This window comes from Podarcis liolepis (assembly GCF_965112155.1).
Source record: "Podarcis liolepis genome assembly, chromosome: 9".
Classification (NCBI taxonomy): Eukaryota; Metazoa; Chordata; class Lepidosauria; order Squamata; family Lacertidae; genus Podarcis; species Podarcis liolepis.
The window spans coordinates 13698658-13720002 of NC_139564.1; the positions used below are offsets into that span (position 1 = coordinate 13698658).

The 21345-nt window shown below is 45.3% G+C and overlaps 1 protein-coding gene across 1 annotated transcript; it reads right to left on the reverse strand.

Annotated features, from left to right (window-relative positions):
- Positions 1–283: 283 nt before the first annotated feature.
- LOC310685990 (placenta-specific gene 8 protein-like) lies at positions 284–13934 on the reverse strand. The gene is made up of 5 exons (XM_083459149.1): positions 13752–13934; positions 9383–9502; positions 6981–7105; positions 3529–3637; positions 284–518 (listed from the first exon to the last, which is right to left on the reverse strand). Exons 2-4 carry the CDS (start codon positions 9489–9491, stop codon positions 3533–3535), a joined length of 339 nt encoding a protein of 112 aa, XP_083315275.1. The 5' UTR covers positions 9492–9502; positions 13752–13934; the 3' UTR covers positions 284–518; positions 3529–3532.
- Between the last annotated feature and the right edge of the window lie 7411 nt (positions 13935–21345).

Genomic DNA, 21345 nt, shown 5'->3' on the forward strand with positions numbered 1-21345 from the left:
GTGTAAAATGTCTATATAAGGGCGGGCACACCTTGGTTCTGGGTCCTTCTCCTTCTCCTGCGTGTGAGGAGAGCACCCTGTTGCAACAGTTCAATAAAGTTCAGGCTTACTAGCTGCTTTGCTTCTCAATATTCTCTGGTTGTCCTCTGTTATTTTCTCCAACCAATGGAGAACCTGCAAAGGACTCTATAAGGGCTCTTGTGTCTCCCATAAGGAAATAAGGGCAGATTTTCATTTACTACACATCCATACCCTACATCTTCATTCCAAGAAACATTGTGGGTGACATACACAGCACAAGGCTCCTTTTTATTAATTCTTAAACAAATTTCCAGTAACAAAATTACCTAAATATTTATGTATTCTAAAAAGCTATACGCTTTTCCATAATCTTAGGTCCAAGGCATCATCTTTCAGAGATTAGAATATGGGCCAAGCAATGTTTGACTTGATTATGAAGGGTGATGGCAATGAGCAGAAAGGACGTCCGGACCTTCTCTTGTTGAATGTGTGCAAATCTGAAAGAGAAGGAAGAAAACACCAGTCACTCAGAGCAGAGCTGAGAGAAAACATTCCCACGCATTTCATGGGCAACTTTTTTGTTTTGTGGCAAACCACTCTGAGGACCCTGCGGCAGAAAAAAACACTATATAAATATAAACAAGCAAAAGTTAAGGCCAAATGATACACACTACTACTAGTAGTAGTAGTAGAAGCAGCAGCAGCAGCAGCTTTGGGTAATGGTTTTCATTGGGACCATGAAGTGGTGTTAAAGGGTTTTAAAAAGCCTCTGCCCTTCTTGTGGTCCCAATCCTGCAGCTGCTTTTTAAAGTGGTTTGCTTGGGGAAAGGTACAAGGCTGGTCTATGTAATGGCACTGGTAATGCCACAGGTGGCGCTGTGGTCTAAACCACTGAGCCTCTTGGGCTTGCCGATCAGAAGGTTGGCAGTTCAAATCCGCTCAATGGTGGTTAGCTCCCATTGCTCTGTCTCAGCTCCTGCCAACCTAGCAGTTTGAAAGCACACCAATGCAGGTAGATAAATAGGTACCACTGCAGTGGGAAGGTAAACGGCATTTCCATGCACTCTGGTTTCCGTCACGGTGTTCCGTTGCGCCAGAAGCGGTTCAGTCATGCTGGCCACATGACCCAGAAAGCTGTCTGTGGACAAACGCCGGCTCCCCCAGCCTGAAAGCGAATGAGCGCCGCAACCCCATAGTTGCCTTTGACTGGACTTCACCATCCAGGGGTCCTTTACCTTTACCTTTTTACCTACTAACCATTCAAGGAAATTGCATCAAAATCAACACCATTTACATTCGCCATGCAGCTGGGAGATGGGTCATGGGTGGAGGGCAAGCTTGTTTGTAAGTGATTTGCATATTGCAAGTAACCTGTGCACACCAGTGTTCCTTCTCAATGGCGTACTTGATGGCAGGGTTGTGGAACCTCAAGTCTAGGCCTCTCTGCCTGACACTTGGGACTCACCCTAGGCCATGCCCCTTCTCCTGTCCATTCCTACGCCCCAGACCACAATCCCAGCATCTCTGTCCCTCTCCCATCTTGACTGTTTTTGCCTGGCTGGACTTTGTCTTTGAAGATTAATAATGAACCTTCCTTGCCTGGATGGAGGATAGAGAGAAGTGTGTTGAAATCAGACTACAGTGGTACCCCGCAAGACGAACGCCTAAGAAGACGAAAAACTCGCTAGACGAAGGAGTTTTTCGTTTTCTTAGCCGCTTCACAAGACGCATTTCCCTATGGCCTTGCTTCGCAAAACGAAGCTTGCCCCGCAAGCTCTGGGGATAGCGGGGAAGTGCAGCCCGTCTTCCCTGCTGTCCCCGGACCTCTTTTGAGGCAAGGGGCGGCGGGGAGAAGATCGCTTCTCCCCGTTGCCAGCCCTGCAATCTCCAGGGACAGAGGCGAAGGCGCGCGCGCCTTCCCCTCTCTCCCCGGACCCCTTTTGAACCAAGGGGCGGAAACGGGGAGAAGCGATTCTCCCCGCTGCTCCTTCCCTTGCTTTAAAACAGGTCTGGGGACAGAGGGGAAGGCGCGTGCGCCTTCGCCTCTGTCCCCGGAGATTGCGGGGCAGGCAACGGGGAGAAGCAATCTTCTCCCCGCCGCCCCCTGCTTTAAACAGGTCCGGGGACAGAGGGGAAGGCGCGCGGCGCTTCCCCTCTGTCCCCGGATGGTCTCCATAGGAATGCATTGATTGATTTTCAATGCATTCCTATGGGAAACCGTGCTTCGCAAGACGAAAAACTCGCAAGAAGAAAAAACTTGCAGAACGAATTAATTTCGTCTTGCGAGGCACCACTGTACTGGGGAAAGGTACGATTCGCATTTGCCACTCTAGCCACTTTTGCCTCTGACCAAGCCTGTTTTGATATTTTGCTTCTGGGCCAGCACACCTCCGGCATGCGAGTGTTGCCCAGAGGGGAAATGACCCCTGCCCTCAAAAATGTCCCCCATTCCTCCTGTATAGTTAACATTTATAAGAAGCTCAGTTAGTTACAGCATGGTGCTGACAACACCAAGGTTGCAGGTTTGATCCCCGTAAAGGACACCTTCATGGGGGGGGGAGGGGGACTAAGGGGTCCTCAGGGTCTTAGCCCAGAAATGGAAGCAAGAAGAAATCCTGACGAAAGAAGAATGGCAGACAAAATTAATGGACTACGCAGAATTAGACAAAATGACTGGAAGGATTCGAAACCAGCGGGACCGGAGATTTACAGAAGATTGGAAGAAATATATGAACTATTTGAAGAGCAACTGTAATCAACAAATTACGCTAGCAGGACTACAAGAAGTTTTGTAAAGAGAAATCTATGAAATATTGCAAAATAGAGAAAGAAGAGAGATTAGTTATGAGATTTAAAGGTAATAAAGAAAGTAAGAAATGTATGCTAAGTGATTAGATTGGAAAATTTCCAGATGTGATTGATGGAAGTCCAAAAATAATTGTATAAGATGTAAAAGTTTGTTTAATTATTTGAAAATGGCATGTTAAAAAACTAATAAAAAATTATATACAGAAAAAGGAGGTCCTCAGGGTCCCTTCCAACTCTACAATTCTATGGAAGTGAGAGCTGGACCATGAAGAAGGCTGATCGCTGAAGAATTGATGCTTTTGAATTATGGTGCTGGAGGAGACTCTTGAGAGTCCCATGGACTGCAAGAAGATCAAACCTATCCATTCAGAAGGAAATCAGCCCTGAGTGCTCACTGGAAGGACAGATCCTGAAGCTGAGGCTCCAAGACTTTGGCCACCTCATGAGAAGAGAAGACTCCCTGGAAAAGACCCTGATGTTGGGAAAGATGGAGGGCACAAGGAGAAGGGGACGACAGAGGACGAGATGGTTGGATAGTGTTCTCGAAGCTACCAGCATGAGTTTGACCAAACTGCGGGAGGCAGTGGAAGACAGGAGTGCCTGGCGTGCTCTGGTCCATGGGGTCACGAAGCGTCTGACACGACTAAATGACTAAACAACAACAACAACAAATGGTTTAACACTGTAAATGACACCAACCTTCTTAGAAGATCCCCATGTCTTTTCTTTTGTTGATGTCCCTCTTGAGCTGGCAAAGGGCACAATGAGGGCAGAACCACATAGCACAGAAGTCCCCCAGGAGAGATCCCTGTTGAGTAGAAGAGCATTTTCAGGTGCCATTATTGTTGTGGGAAGAGAAACGATACACACAGCAGAAGAAAACTCACAAGGAGACTTAGGGTTAACCACACATTAACAGGGGAGGGTGCAACCAATGCAGTGGAATATTATTATTATTATTATTATTATTATTATTATTATTATTATTTCTTATTTATACCCCCCCCCCAACTGGCTAGGTTTCCCCAACCACTCTGGGCAGCTTCCAACAAAAGATTAAAAAGACATTAAAACATCAGTCATTAAAAACTTCCCTAAACCTTGGTTCTCGAACTTAATCCATTCCAGAAGTCAGTTCAACTCCTGAAACTATTTGAAAACCAAGGCGCAGCTTCCGATTGGCTGCAGGAGCTTCCTGCACTCAAGCGGAAGCCGAGACAGACATTCGGCTTCCGAAAAATGTTTGAAAGCCGGAACACTTACTTCTAGGTTTTCGATGTTTGGGAGCTAATTTCCTCATCCACTAAGCCGTTCGAGAACCAAGGTTCCACTCTACAGTGGTACCTCGGGTTAAGAACTTAATTCATTCTAGAGGTCTGTTCTTAACCTGAAGCACCACTTTAGCTAATGGGGCCTCCTGCTGCCACTGCGCCACTGCTGCACGATTTCCATTCTCATCCTGAGGTAAAGTTCTTAACCCGAGGTAATATTTCTGGGTTAGCGGAGTCTGTAACCTGAAGCGTCTGTAACCCGAGGTATCACTGTACATACATTTGCACATAACTCATTACTGCAAAAACAACACACCCCTCTTTCTTCACTTTTTAAGTGCCCCCCCACTCACTTTTTTAAAGAACGGATTTTTCCACCATGAAAATGTGGTGGCACCAGTCCTCCTTGAATTCCCCTTCATTGCCCCACGATGCATCTGAGGAAGGTCATGGCCTCATGGCATCATCTCCTTCCAGGTTGTGCTGGTCCCAAGGAACCCTCTGTCCCACAAAATAAAGAATCTGGAAGGACGTTATGTCAGGGCATCCTTCCTCAGGTGCATTTTATGTCAGACTGGCTCAGAGCAGAGCAGAATCACTGCTGCCACTTTTTCAGGGTGAAAGGACCTCAGGTCATGAGGCATCTAATCATAGCCTGCATTTTAATCAAGGCTTATATTTTGATCAGATTCCTGTATTCTAAAAATGAGCTTAAAATATATTTTTTAAAATGTCTGTATCTCTCATGCCAGGCAGCTGGGTGCATCGGCAGATGTGCTCATCTTGAACAAAGGCCCCACTGATCTAACAATATTTCAGGGTTGTAAAAGGAAATTACAGGCTAGGAGCAAAAGGTCACACTGACCATACAAATTACAGAATAAAATTAAGCTATAAAAACACAATTATTATGCCTCCCATTAGAGACTTGAGCCAAAGGGTAAATTGAAGAAGTTGCTTTTAGAACAGCAGCTGTTTCAGCAGGAAAAGGGGGGCTGTAAACTAAGAGGCTTCTCTCTGAAGTTGCTTTTGGAAACTGTTTTTTACTAAGTTCCCTTTCTTCTAAAAATCTATATATATTAATGTATAAATATATTGGCTTAAATGTAATTATGCAAAGGATTTAGAAAGTAAGAAATGTTAGATTCTTATGTTAGATTCTTATTTCATAGAATCATAGAGTTGGAAGAGACCACAAGAGCCATTGAGTCCAGACCCCTGCCAAGCAGGAAACACCATCAGAGCACTCCTGACATATGGTTGTCGGGCCTCTGTTTAAAGACCTCCAAAGAAGGAGCTCTTTCATAGATGGTGTGTGAAAAGGTGAACAAAAGATCTGTTCAGATAAAAATTAGAACCATTAGCCATCTGTTTTGCAGGGAATAGGGAAAGAGGGGCCAAAGGTTATCTGGTAATTAAGGTGCCTTGTCGAGGTTAATGGCTACTTGTTTGCCATTTATAAATAGAAGAAAATATAGCTCTCTGTCTCCTATAAAAGGTAGTAGGAAATGGGTGTATCTTTTATGATTGGTTCTAGCAAACAGCCAATAGGAATTTCAACCAGGCTGATTGGACAGAGGCAGCCAAAGGAGGAGCAAGGGGGCTGGGCTGAGGGAATATAAGTGCTGGCCATAATGGCAGGAGGGCAGGCCAGAGCTTGGTAACCATATACCACTGTGCCTCTTATTTATTTGTCCGACAAATAAATTATTATTTTAATTTCTCTATTGCTGCGTTGAATATTTCATTCCAGCTAAGCGTTAACCACAAGCAGGGTGCTACAGTCTGTGAAGTAAAACACCTGCTTTGCATGCAGAAGATTCAATCCTCAGCATCTCCAGGTAGGACTGAGGAAGATTCCCTACCTAAAACCCAGGAGAGCCACTGTAGACGACACTGAGCCAGATGGCCCAATGGTCTAATCCAGGCACCTCCAAACTCGGCCCTCCAGCTGTTTTGGGACTACAGTTCCCATCATCCCTGACCACTGGTCCTGTTAGCTAGGGATGATGGGAGTTGTAGTCCCAAAACAGCTGGAGGGCCGGGTTTGGGGGTGACTGGTCTAATCCATGCATGTTCAACTTCCATTAGGTTGTGATCCACCATCCAGTATCAAAAACTGGCAGTCATCTAACACACTCTCCCACTGTCATTCTTCAACTTAAATATATTATCAGGTAGGTAGCCGTGTTGACCTGACGCAGTAGAAATATACAGTGGTGCCCCGCAAGACGAATGCCTCGCAAGACGGAAAACTCACTAGACGAAAGAGTTTTCTGTTTTGGAGGTGCTTCGCAAAATGAATTTCCTATGGGCTTGCTTCGCAAGACGACAATGTCTTGCGAGTTCCTGCTGGTTTTTTCCCCTTTCCCCCCCTTTTTCTAAGCCGCTAAGCAGATAAGACGCTAAAAGCCGCTAATATTGCTAATCCGCTAATCCGTCAATGGGCTTGCTTCGCAAGATGAAAAAACCGCTAGACGAAGAGAATCACAGAACGGATTCTTTTCATCTTGCGAGGCACCACTGTATATAGACCCTTATATATAGTGAGAGGGTGGGGAGGGGTATTACTCAGAAGGGTGGTAGGAATGGGTGATTGGTTGATAGGTGTGTAAATCCATGCCTCCTAACCTAAGTCCAACACGCAAAAGATTTAAATTACACCACCCTCGGCCAACTCATTCATATTTCATCTTATGATGAGCTGCTGTGCTTCACCACTTTACCACTGGTGTTTATATGTCCCAATGAGATCTCTTGGGTCCTCTTTTAATGTTAAGAGCAGGTGAACTTTTAAATTTCGCAAACAGAAATAGAAAAGCGTGCAGCTGAGAGTTCCTCTTCCGTACATGTACACAGGATTCAAGTTCACACACTTACCGGGATCCCATATTTTGTCCGGTAGACGGACCTCATTGCCATGCTTGAGCCACACAGGCAGCACTCTTCCATAGCCGAAGCTATCTGGCATCCCAAAATGAGGGGGCAAAACAGCCCGCAGATGCCTGGATAGAGAGACAGAACAGACATGAAATGCCTCTCTAGGAGATCACTCGGGAGAGTGGAAGCAAGGCGAAGGTTAGCCACAACTAGAGTAATGGATAAGCCTTACGAAGCATCACAGGTTCTAGCCAAAGTTCTTAGAGGGCCTGCCCCTTGTGAACATTTGTCTATATTGCCTTACAGAACTACAGTTCTCAGAGTGCTATAACACATAGCTGTCAACGCGTCCCTTTTTTAAGGGAAATTCCCTTATTCCGAATAGGATTCCTCGCAAGGAAAGGAAAAAGTTGACAGCTATCGTATAACAATCCATCTTTCTTCTCAGGGAATTATGGGAACTGTGCAGGGCCGGATTTAGGTTTGATGAGGCCCTCAGCAATTGAAGGTAGTGGGGCCCTTTATATGGCCAGCTGTCCTTTGTCAACAACAAATTGCCACTGTTTTTTGTGTTGAATATATGCTATATGGTAATTTATGGACCTAATAGGTATCTAAAGCCATTTGCACCTGTTGCCATGCAACCAGTCCAGGCAGAATGTAGGCACCCTGTATATAGAAATGAGCAAACCAGTGATATTTTAGGGAGCAGGCTAGCAGGCGGGGCCCATTACTTACATCATAGGAGCCTACACAATACACTGTTGCTGTGTGTAGGTTTTATTTTATTTGTTTTTTATCTTCTACTTTGGAAATGTACATCCAGTTTTGTTCCTTTAATTTTTTGGGAGCCCCCAAGAGAGTGGGGCCCTAGGCTATAGCTTGTGTAGCTTATACAGTATGTAAATCCGGTACTGGAACTGTCGCTCTCTGAGGGGAACAGGGGACCCCTAACAACTCTCAGCAACCCTGAACAAACTACAGTCCCCAGGATTCTCTGCTGTTGGCTGTTTGAAGTGGTATGATCCTGCTTTCAATGTCTAGTGCAGATGGGACCTAAGCGATAGCAAGGGTTTCAAGTATTATTATTGTCTGTGACAGATTAGCATGGAGAATTTGAGAGAGGGGCAGAAACAATCAAGCCGAGGATAGGTACTTCTTTCCTTTTCTTTGATGGAGTTCCTGTCTTTTTCAGGGCTGCATTCCCACCAGGGAAACTTTCTGTGGGTCACGTGCAAGCGGTGGGCGGGGCCAGGGGTAAAAGTGGGTGGAGCACTGGATGTAAATTTTAACTATGTATAGTAGGTTATGTTCTCCACACAACTCTCCCTCCTCCGTCCAGGGAATCAGAGTTGAGGACATATTTTAGTCAGATAAGGGCACTCTACGAGGGTGTGGAGCAAGGCCAGCAAGGGGTGTGATCTGGGGAGGGTGTGTACCCTGGGGACAGTCCCAAGAGGCAGATAGAGAGGCTGCATTTGCCCCCTGGGCCAGAGATCCCCCATTCCAGTGTAGATTGGGTAGGTCTGGTCCTCATTTGCCCATCTGACGTGAAGCCCGTCTGCAAAACTGCAGCAACGCAGAGATAATTTATTATGGTCGGAGACCAGCTTATAAAACACACTTGGGGGTACAATCCCAGAAGGAAAACAAACATTTAAAACAATGTGCAGCAATAAATTTAAAATTTATAAATGCAATAAGAATATAGACACTTAAAACTTTAAGATAAGCTACCGCAGAGAGATGACCCAGAGTCATCCATGGAACCGAGTTTGGGGGTTTTCTTAACAAACTAGTTTGGGTTAGGGGATGGTCTGTGCCTACAGAATCTGGCGACCATCTGGGCCGTCTTATGATCTTTGCCTGACAGGAAAAGGTCAATTTTTTGCTTTTCCGGGAGGTCAGCGAGCCTCACCAGCAAGGGATCAATGGTCTCCCTACGTGCCTCTTCATAAAAGGGACATCTAAAGAACAAGTGCTCTGGGCTTCCTATATCCCCCAATGAACAGGCGCAAAGTCTCTGAACATATGGGACTTTTTTAAAGGATCCTTCCAGGACTGGCGAGGGCAGAGCCAAGCTTCTGGAGAGTGTAAAAGCCCTTCTTGCAACTGCAATGCAGTGTCTTCATTGGAGAACTACAGATGGCTGGAGTTAGTTGATAGCAATCAAAGTACAAAGAACAATAAGAATAGCACAACATCTGTGTGGAGTGCATATTTATTCTGCCATGCCCGAACTGGCAAGCCTTTCCCTTGGTAAACAGCCGGAAATGGCAGGAAGGAGTTGCTGTTCTCATCGTAAGAAGCTTGTGGCCTGGAAAGGCATTCTGTCTGGCACAAAACTCATCACGCTCAGTGAGGCATCCCCGCCACACCCACATCTTTGAGCCCCCACTTACACACTCCGCAGTCACTGCAACAGTCCATTAAGTCCGTCTGCCATTGAGGGCTTTGGTGCTGGGCAAGCACAACCTGCGGCTGGTTCATGATCACTGCCTGAGTGTTCATTGCAACGACGGCTGAGAAAAGAAAGAGAACCAAAAAAACAATTGTTAAATGCAAACATGGAAGTGAGAGCTGGACCATAAAGAAGGCTGATCGCCAAAGAATTGATGCTTTTGAATTCTGGTGCTGGAGGAGACTCTTGAGAGTCCCATGGACTGCAAGAAGATCAAACACATCCCTTCTGAAGGAAATCAGCCCTGAAGGACAGATCCTGAAGCTGAGGCCACCTCGTGAGAAGAGAAGACTCCCTGGAAAAGACCCTGATGTTGGGAAAGATTGAGGGCACAAGGAGAAGGGGACGACAGAGGACGAGATGGTTGGACAGTGTTCTCAAAGCTACCAGCATGAGTTTGACCAAACTGTGGGAGGCAGTGGAAGACAGGAGTGCCTGGTGTGCTCTGGTCCATGGGGTCACGAAGAGTCGGATACGACTAAACAACTAAACAACAACAACAAATGCAAACAACCATCATCCTGAATTTTTAATAATAATAATAATTTTATTTGATTTTACAAGTGTAGAGTTATAACAATACAAACCACATATCCATATTTAGAGATTTCTCTGAATCTCAAGACTTCCCGCCCTCCCCTCCATGGGTCCTATTGTCAATCTTTTCGACTGCGTATTATTTCATAATCCATATTTTGTATCTCTCCACATTGTTCATAATATTTGCTACATTACAAGTGTTATTAGAATCCTGCTAATGTTTCCATCTGCTTACAATGGTCTCCTAAATAAATTATAATTTTTCCCCATTCTTTATTGGCTGCCCCTGCAGGCCAATCAGGCTGCTGATTCACTTCATCCAGGAGCTTGATTGGCTGCTCCTGCAGGCCAATCAGTTCGCTGATTCACTTCCACCTGGAGCTGGATTGGGTGGCTCCTGCGGACCAATCAGGCTGCTGCATTCTGGATCCTATTGTTCTAGGATTCAGCTCAGTACGTAACACTGAGCTATATCAAAGTTCAGCAAGTTTTTTTCTCATTTTGGTGCCAGGTTAAGCTATGCCATTTTGCTTGGACAATTTAAGATCATGAGTGACTTGTCATATTTTGGCTGGCACACATGCATCTGAGACTATAGAAATGTGTATATAGGTGCATTGTTAAGGAAGGAGCAATTAAAAAAAGTTTGTTTATGTTTCCTGTTTTCTTTTCCCAAGCAGAGACCCTTTGGAATTACCGTATTTTTTGCTCTGTAAGACTCACTTTTTCCCTCCTAAAAAGTAAGGGAAAATGTGTGTGCGTCTTATGGAGCGAATGCAGGCTGCACAGCTATCCCAGAAGCCAGAACAGCAAGAGGGATTGCTGCTTTCACTGCACAGTGATCCTTCTTGCTGTTCTGGCTTCTGGGATTCAGAATATTTTTTTTCTTGTTTTCCTCCTCCAAAAACTAGGTGTGTCTTATGGCCTGGTGCGTCTTATAGAGCGAAAAATACGGTAGTCTGGCGCACGTGTGGCCCAGCATACATGTGTGATGTCACATGGAAGGAGGAGGGGCCCTGGCCCTTTCCATGAACATTTGGGGGGCTTTGCCTCCCTCCCGGGCCCCCAAAGGCACCCCCTGGTTTGGTGAATCAGGTCTTAATGCAGAACAGACAAAATCCTCACACATTCTTAGGATAACGTGATCCAAAGGACCGACGGTTCAAAGAGGAGGGGGAACAAATAAAAGATTGAGATTTGAGAAGGATAAGGAGAAACCACAGGTGGGAAAAGAAATCAGGAAAATAAACGGTTGCAGAGGCAATGTGGCTATGGAGGACAGACTGAACTCCCTCCAAGGTTTTGAATGAAAGAAAGAGGTAGGCAAAATGAATGAGGCAATAATCACTCCCAAAGAAGAGGCTGGGCGAAGGAGATTTCAAAAGAAGGGAAATAATGGCCTGCTTTCAGCCTGAAGGCGGGGGTGAGGGTGGGGGACCCAGAAGCTAAACTGAAAATGTGCAGAACCATAGAAAGGAAAATGGCAATGAAGAAACAAGATGAAATAAGCACGCTTCAGCAGAAAGCAGGACTCCTGTATCTTTCATAGCTGTGCCCCAAAGGGAAATTTTGGCAGGTGGAACTGGTCATACAGAGGTGGAAATGGTTTCCCCTTGCCCAAAAATTCCCACTAGGAAACTGGACGGCCTCCGTCCAGTATACCTGAAGGAGCGTCTCCACCCCCATCATTCTGCCCGAACACTGAGGTCCAGTGCCAAGGGCCTTCTGGTGGTTCCCTCCCTGCGAGAAGTGAGGTTACAGGGAACCAGGCAGAGGGCCTTCTCGGTAGTGGCACCCGCCCTGTGGAATGCCCTCCCACCAGATGTCAAAGAGGAAAACAACTACCAGACTTTTAGAAGACATCTGAAGGCAGCCCTGTTTAGGGAAGCTTTTAATGTTTAATAGATTATTGCATTTTAATATTCTGTTGGAAGCCACCCAGAGTGGCTGGGGAAACTCAGCCAGATGGGCGGGGTATAAATAATAAATTATTATTATTATCGAAAGGTTGAAGGATTACTGATTTCTATTTCATTCAACCAGCCTCACAGCAGCCTAGCGAGTCTTGGAAAACAGTGATCTATGCAGAATAATGTCAACATTTAAAAACAGAAGCGTCTTCCTTTCTTACAACCATGGAGAAAAGTTTAAGAAGAAGGGGGGAAAGCCTGCAAAAAAGTCTGTTGCTTTCTCAGTGTTATTGCATTATTGCCATCTGAAGGGGCCATCTTGAACTGAGAATTATAAAATCATAGAACTGTAGAGTTGGAAGGGACCACTGTGGTCATCTAGTCCAATCCCCTGCGATGCAAGAATCTTTTGCCTAAAGTGGGGTTCGAACGCACAACTCTGAGATGAAGAGTCTCATGCTCTACTGACTGTGCTACCCCACCTAGCTTTATTCAACACAATATAAGCAGGACAACACCCCCCCTCACAACAAAATATTTGTTGTAAACAAAGTTACAGGATTTCAGCAGAAACTACCGGGCATGCATATATTGGAACCAAACAGCACAAAACCTTTGCTGAAGGAAACAGCATTGAAAACGAGATCATGTATTATAAAGTTGCCATATTTCTACAAGTTGGTGAGCTTTTTTTAGGCAATCGACCTCAGAGAAGTTGAGTTCTTTGGGAAATTGCCTCCCCGCTCAGGACGTATGGCAACCCTAATGTATTATGACTTAGATACCATTTTGAAGTCAAATCATTATGCTTGCTCGACAGAAAGGACATCTCAACTAACCCCCTCATGTACACAGGGGTACCTCCGCCTCAATAAATATTATGCCATCCCTCCCTGCAAAGTATATACACAAAGTATCAAATGTGGTGACAGTGATAATAATAATACAACAAAACAACACCACCACAAACTGGCTTATAAGTATAAAACCAAATTTACCTGGAGATACTGCAAACATGGAAGCTTTGTCTTGCACATGGCACCTTAGTATGTTTGCTGTTTAAATGGTTACAAGTCTATCTCTGTTCTAGCTATTATTCTAGTAAATTTGGTTTACTCCCTGCAGACATAGTCTGTCAGATGTCAGTCACAATGAAGTCCCACTAAAATGTGAGGGACAGGATGGGGCATAGGTGGGACTTCAGCCCTATGGGATTGGCAAGCCAGTCTTATCTATGCCATTGCCCACTTTGTCAGCTCTCCTTTCCATAATTCTGAGGTCTCTCACAACCCCTTCCAAATTTACCAAACGCCCCACTTCTGCAACTTGAATATATTACGAAAACCAGGCAAAGGTATAATTCAAATTTGCTTATCTTGTAAAACAAATTGGGGTGCTTTGAGATGGGAGTTTAAAACCATAAACGAGTTGCTGAGATATTGCTGAAGTTGGCACCAAGTTGGATTTTTTAAAAAACAAGGACAACATTGGGTTTCCCCTGAAAATGGTAAGTTTTGGTTATATGCAGAGGAGACACAGGCTGGCATTTTGATGATGACAGACACCCATTCCATAATAAACACCCATCTGGAAGCACACATGGGACAGCCAATTTGGGACTTTCTGTTAATAAAATTAGCCTGTATACAGTATGTATACACAGAAATGATTAGAAGCTCTGCTTTTGCTTTCCAAAATTTTATGTTTGTCTTCCAGTAATTTTATTTTTCTCCATTACTTTTATCTTGCCTTCCCTGGAGACAAGAACATTTCCAAGTCAACTCTTAAGAACTTCTAAACAATTGGACAAAATAACCTTGTAGCATTCAATGAGAGATAATGTTGCCCCATGCCACCTACCTGGTGCTTAGAAGGAGACAGGGAACCCTCTTCGCTGAAGTCAAGTGTAACTGCAGAGTTACTCCGCTGTGGCAGGCAACCTTTCAGCTTTCCAAGATCGTCACTGGCTGTTTCCCTACAAGGAAGTGGTGGTCAAAATCATCCAAGCTGATAACCGCTCCTTCTGGACTTAGTCAGTAAGCAGTTTTGCAAGAACATAAAATAGGTCTTTGGGTAATAAAGGAATGGCAAGATTGTACATACAATCGAAACGTTATTCAAAAGTTTTTTTAAAGCACTAGTTAGATTTATGTCTTTTGTATAAACAGGAAGTAGGTGTGTATTGTGTGGAGAAGATCTCATTCAGAAAGTTCTGGTTCTTTGAGATTTTATTTTAAACTAGAGTTCCACCCTGGTCACGTTAGACTGCAATTCTATGCATACTAACTTGGGAGTAAATTCCACTGAACACCGAAACTCTGAGCAAGGTGTTTACGATTGCTCGGCGAAACATTTTATTTCCCAACAGAACACACAAGACTGAATAATGATAATAAAACGAAGTTTGCCTAATTCGTCCCCTTGTTTTGTACAAGTGTTCCCGGCTTTGTGATAGGCAGAAATCCAACAGGAGAAGATTTCCTGGCGTGGTGTGAAGAGAAAAATTCTCCCCTGCACCTTCTTTGTGATTCCTTTGGTGGCAGTGAAAAGGCTTTTTATTTCCCCAGAACTTTTATGTTGTACAGTATTATATTCAGAACTTTTTTTCTAGAAAAGAGGTGCTCTTTTGACCTTTTTTTAGGGGGAACACCCAGCCAAAGCTGTAGTGCAGTCCTGAGCGCCGTGCCATAACACCACAGAGGTGCCAGAACACGCCAAAGAGGTGAATTCATGCCCCCCAAAAGCCCTATTATATTGTTTTTCTCATTCTTATAGCATTCTTATATGTTTTAATTGCTATTTTGAGTGATGCAGATACTTTTGTTAAAGAGAAGCGTATCAACACTGTTAACAAATAAATAGAAAAACAAATTACTGGTTTCATGTGCTCAGTAACTACAGCTGACTTTTTTGCTACGAGAGCTACAGGCGATATATCATATCCAGGATGTGAAATGTGTCCTTGACTTTATTTATTCTATAAGGAAGTAAAACACGAATTCCTGGACCAGCCCAGGCAGGACAGGTGGGCAGCCGTGCAGAATTGCTTGGAGACTCAACATTGCTTTATTCCTGATTTATTTGCTTTCTCTCCCTCCCTCTCTTTACTTTTGTGTTTATGGTATGAGTGCACAGCTGCATGGGAACTGTGTGATCCAGACAGTCTGAGTCAGGTTGTGTTAGAAATAAGAATATGAGTTGGAAGGAAATGAACGCAAGTACTTAAAAGCTGTTGTAGGGAACAGTTCTCTGACAATGGGCACTGTCTTTTAACTCGCTTTCTCAAATATGGGTTCTCTGAGTTTCTCATTTTTCGTTCAGTTCTCCATATTTCCACATCAGTCTATGATTTATTTATTTTAAAGTCCTCATGTAAATTCATCTGCATTTCAGAGCAAATTTCTCCTAAAATGGATACATTCTGAAAATAATAATAATAATAATAATAAAATTTTATTTGTACCCCGCCCATCTGGCTGGGTTTCCCCAGCCACTCTGGGCGGCTTCCACAAAGACCAAAATACACTAATATGTCATACATTAAAAACTTCCCTGAACAGGGCTGCCTTAAGATGGCGTCTGAATGTCAGGTAGTTGTTTATCTCTTTGACATCTGATGGGAGGCCGTTCCACAGGGCGGGCGCCACCACCAAGAAGGCCCTCTGCCTGGTTCCCTGTAACCTCACTTCTCGCAATGAGGGAGCCGCCAGAAGGCCCTCGGCGCTGGACCTCAGCATCCGGGCAGAACGATGGGGGTGGAGACACTCCTTCAGGTATACTGGGCCGAGGCCTTTTAGGGCTTTAAAGGTCAACACCAACACTTTGAATTGTGCTCGGAAACGTACTGGGAGCCAATGTAGGTCTTTCAAGACTGGTGCTATGTGGTCTCGGCAGCCACTCCCAGTCACCAGTCTAGCTGCCGCATTCTGGATTAGTTGTAGTTTCCGGGTCACCTTCAAAGGTAGCCCCACGTAGAGCACATTGCAGTAGTCCAAGCGGGAGATAACTAGAGTCCTCCTGATAACTAGTCAGTTGTCCCTGATATAATGCATTTCTGTATGTTATTTTTAACTAACATAAGCATTTTATGCACACTTTATCCCAGTTTGTGCATTTTAAATACACTGCTTGGCTGGAGAACTGCATTGCAAAATTGGGAGGGCTGTGGATTTCAAAAAGCAGGTGTGATTCAGTTCTTGCATTGTTTCAGAAAAAGCCTATTAGGTTCACCATTAAATCGCAATTTCACACATACCCCCAAATTCAACCAACGCCCTAAATACACTCAGTAACCCCACCGAGCATTGAGGGAATCACTTCTGAATAAGTATTCTTTGTCAAAGCAACTACAGGGTGGAAAGACAATGGGAGGTTAACTCATCTCAACCATGTTCTCTTCCTGATCGACTCCACCCTCCCACCCCAGCAGTCCCACAGGACAAAACATATAACCAGTTATGAATGGCTTCCGGAGAGGTTGCTTTTCCATGCTTTTTCCAAACCACAAAAGGTGGGGGGAGGGAGTTTGCACCTGGGTGACTTTAATCTACAGTGCTCCCTCGGGTTACATATGCTTCAGGTTACATACGCTTCAGGTTACAGACTCCGCTAACCCAGAAATAGTACCTCAGGTTAAGAACTTTGCTTCAGGATGAGAACAGAAATCGTGCTCCGGCGGCGTGGCAGCAGCAAGAGGCCCCATTAGCTAAAGTGGTGCTTCAGGTTAAGAACAGTTTCAGGTTAAGAACGGACCTCCAGAACAAATTAAGTTCTTAACCCGAGGTACCACTGTACTTTAATTGTGCAATCCTAAAGTCCCAGCTTGAATCCCGCCTGTTATAGTCTAGAAGTATCTCCCATGAATTTTCAGTGAGATTCTTAAGTCCAAAAGAGACAGCTCCTGCAAATAGAGACTTCTGAACTCCACACTTCTCAATCTTCATGAACATGTTGGGAAGGAGACATTGCAGGTGAGATGATTTACCCTTTTTACCCATCTACACTCTCCTCCTCGCTGCACAACATCACTTCTTGGGCAATTTTTCTCCCCTTTCCTGTGCTGGAGAAAAAAAACATGCAGGAAATGGCAGGAAGGCAAAGGAACATAGCTGTCAAGTGTCCCTTATTTGAAGGGACAGTCCCTTATTCCAGCGCCATGTCCCGCTGCTGTCCCTTATTGATGGATGTCCCTTAAATGTCCCTTAAATGATGTCCCTTAAATTTCAAAGGAAGCAGCTCCTCTCCCTCCCTCCCTGCCGGCCAGGGAAGAGGGAGGCTCCAACTGTGTTGCTTGGCTGTGCTGTTCACCCAATAAGAAGTCTAAGAACGACTGGGGGGTGGAGCTTGCATGCCTTGTGTGTGGCTAGTTAATGCAAGCTGAGGGGTTTTTTGAATGCTGGACGCCATTTTGTTGCACGTGCTGCTGCAAACCTTGCAGTGCAAAGCCAGGCCGGGGAGCCATCTTAGGTTGAGGCTGCATAGGCCTTGTGGTGCATGTGATTCAGATTCTATTCAGTTGAACCTCTGGTTACAAAGTTGGTTGGACGGTGTTCTCGAAGCTACCAGCATGAGTTTGACCAGACTGCAGGAGGACAGGAAGATTGGAGTGCCTGGAACAGGTGAGGCTGCAGGTCCCTTATTTTGGCTGCTGGTCCCTTATTTTCAAGGCTGCTGGTCCTTTATTTTCAAATCTGTAAGTTGACAGCTATGCAAAGGATACAACACAAAACACATGCACACACCTGCTCATTCACTCTTTAACAATTGCCTGGGAGAATTCCACAAGCCAAGACATTTGCACTGGACCCGGAAATCTTTCCCTGCATTTTAAAAGCCCTCATTTACAGGGAAGCGAGGGGCAGAGTACAAAGTTTCTTGGTACAGTGAGAAGGTTGTGTAAGGGAAACGGACTCCAACGATTGCTCCAGGAAGTTCCTTGTGCTACTCTTTGAAGAAGCGGGAGGGGGCCTTTTAGGGTTCGGCAGAAAGCTGGCTCCTCTGTCTCCATGTCCTCTTATCCTGCACCAACTCCTTAGGGCTGGGGTGTCTCTTGCCCCCTCAATATTGAGGGGGCAGAGGAGGCTGAGCACCCAGCCAGTTGGAACACAGCATCAATGGCAGGCACCTCCTGAGCACGAGAGAGAAGGAGTTGTGTCCATTGGCGCTGCACAACACTGGGCTAAGCACTTGGCCCCCTCACAATGATATGTGTGTATCATGTACGTGACATCCCAGATGCATGACACACGTGTGACCTTGTGTGTGTGATGCTGGGCCCTCTCAATCTTGGGCCCGGGGACAGGGGGGGCGCTGTGGTCTAAACCACCAAGGCTCTTGGGCTTGCCAATCAGAAGGTTGGCAGTTCGAATCCCCAGAATGGAGTGAGCTCCCGTTGCTCTGTCCCAGCTTCTGCCAACCTAGGAGTCTGAAAGCACGCCAGTGCAAGTAGATAAATAGGTACCACTGTGGCAGGAAGGGAAATGCTGTTTCTGTGCGCTCTGGTTTCCGTCATGGTATCCCGTTGTGCCAGAAGCGGTTTAGTCATGCTGGCCACATGACCCAGAAAGATTTCTGCGGACAAACACCAGCTCCCTCAGCCTGAAAGCGAGATGAGTCCTGCAACCCCATAGTCGCCTTTGACTGGCTTAACCATCCAGGGGTCCTTTACCTTTTTTACCTAATCTTGGGCCCAAGCCGGCACCTCTGCTTTCACCCCTGGCATTGGTGTTAAAATGTATACTTGTGCGTGAGGAAGGACTTTAGATCAGCCCAAACACAAGTCAGGCCAAACACCCAAACACATACAAGGATCACATACCCTCCAACATTTCTCTGACAAAAATAGGCATCCCCTCTTCTATTACAGTCTATTCTATTCTATTACCTTGGGTTAAGAACTTAATTCATTCTCGAGGTCCGTTCTTAACCTGAAACTGTTCTTAACCTGAAGCACCACTTTAGCTAATGGGGCTTCCCGCTGCCGCCGCGCCGCCAGAGCACGATTTCTGTTCTCATCGTGAAGCAAAGTTCTTAACCCGAGGTACTATTTCTGGGTTAGCGGAATCTGTAACCTGAAGCGTCTGTAACCCGAGGTACCACTGTATTATGATTATACCCCACCCATCTGATTGGCTTCCAACATATATAAAAAACATTACACATTATAAAATGTATAAAAAACTTCCCTATACAGGGGGCTGCCTCCTTCTAAAGATTGTATGGTTACTTATCTCCCTGGCTCGGGTGGTCACATAACTCCATGACTGATGAAAATAGGGGTGTCCTAAGGAAAAGCAGGACATTCGGGAATGAAATCAGAAACTGGGATGGCCCCTGTAAATCCAGGACTGTCCCCGGAAAATAGGGACACTCGGAAGGTATGGGATCATGCATATATGTGTCTAAGCCACAGCATGGAGGGGAAGAAATCGTCTAAAGGAAAGCGCAGTAGAAAGTCACGAAGGCAAAGCCTCATCCCCAATAGCTCTCCGTCCTGTGGAGCTAAAGTGAGATGATGGGTTTGCTTCACCTAGTACAGTGGTACCTCGGGTTAAATACTTAATTCGTTCCGGAGGTCCGTACTTAACCTGAAACTGTTCTTAACCTGAAGCACCACTTTAGCTAATGGGGCCTCCTGCTGCCGCCGTGCCGCCGGAGCACGATTTCTGTTCTTATCCTGAAGCAAAGTTCTTAACCTGAAGCACTATTTCTGGTGCTTCTATCTGTAACTGGCACTATTTCTGGGTTAACAGAGTCTGTAACCTGAAGCGTCTGTAACCTGAAGCGTATGTAACCCGAGGTACCACCCGGGTCGCCATTCCAGGAAATATTGCACGGCTTTTACCGTAATTATGACAGGTGAAGGTGACGGTTAAGTTGAGAAAACGTACAGGATAGAGGAAATCAAGGTCGATGCAGCAGTTAAATTGCGAAAAGGCACACACTGTGAGGCAAATACAGCATTCCTGTTACACGTATAACCAGTCACCCTTAGTGACTGTCAACGGAACAGGATGTAGAATATTTCCACCTGCATTCAAGATGAGGGTGAAGTCAAAGAGGTTCTGGCTTTTATAAAAGGAGCTTGGGGCTGTGTACACACAATACCCTTAAAGCACATTCGAAGCACATTTCGCACTCCAAAGAATTCCAGGCACTGTAGTTTGCCCCTCAGTGAGTTACAATTTCCAGCAGCCCTTAGGAAATGGCAGCGCCCAGAATTTTTTGGGTAGGTTGGGGGGGAATGTGCTTCAAACGTGCTTTAAAGGTACAGTGGTGCCCCGCAAGACGAATGCCTCGCAAGACGGAAAACTCGCTAGACGAAAGAGTTTTCCGTTTTGGAGGTGCTTCGCAAAACGAATTTCCTATGGGCTTGCTTCGCAAGACGACAATGTCTTACGAGTTCCTGCTGGTTCCCCCCCTTTTTCTAAGCCGCTAAGCCGCTTATCAGCTGATCCGATCAGCAGATAAGCCGCTAAAAGCCGCTAAAAGCCGCTAATAGCGCTAATCCGCTAATCCGTCAATGGGCTTGCTTTGCAAGACGAAAAAACCGCTAGACGAAGAGAATCACAGAACGGATTCTTTTCGTCTTGCGAGGCACCACTGTATAGTGAGACCAGTTTGGGCAGTTTAACTATTCTGCCTTCATTGTTTGTATGCATATGGTCCCTGACTATCACTGACTGGTTGGACGCAGAGGAATGATCGAAGGAACCATTTGGGTAACACCCAAGGGAAGAAGGCTTAGAGGGTAGATAACATAGACAATTGTATCATATCAGGGGAAACTGCTTGCGCAAATGTCAGAGGAAGCTGCACATTCAGCTGTGTACGTTACGGGAAATTTGCACTAAAATGCTGGCTAGCTATCAGGAGGACTCAGCTTTGTGCAACAAAACTTGCAAACCAAAACATAAATGCTGAAAACTGAACTTAAGACGGGGGAAATAAGAAACTGAGAATTGACAGACCCTTCTATCACTGCAGAGACCCTTGACAGACCCTTCTATCACTGTACAGTGCAGGGGCCAGCAAACTTTTTCAGCAGGAGGCCGGTCCACTGTCCCTCAGACCTTGTGGGGGGCCAGACTGAAATATACTCGGAGTCCTGTAGTGATTTCATGTTCTTTATTGCAGCTTGTAAAACAGTGATAGAATTGCCCCCCCAAAACTCAGGCTTTTATATACATTATTTACACAATGAGTCCCGTCTGATTGGCTGATTCTGCTTGGATCCTGATTGGTCTTCTCCTGCAAGCCAATCAGTTGTTGCATTCTAGGATCCTACTTGCCTATTGTTCTAGGTTCCAAGGTTAGTACAGTGGTACCTTGGGATGCGAACGGGATCCATTCCGGAGCCCCTTTAGCATCCCTTATGGAACGCAAGATGCAACAGCGCGACTGCGCATGCGCGGGTCCTGTTTTGCCTCTTCCGTGCATGCACGTGATGTCATTT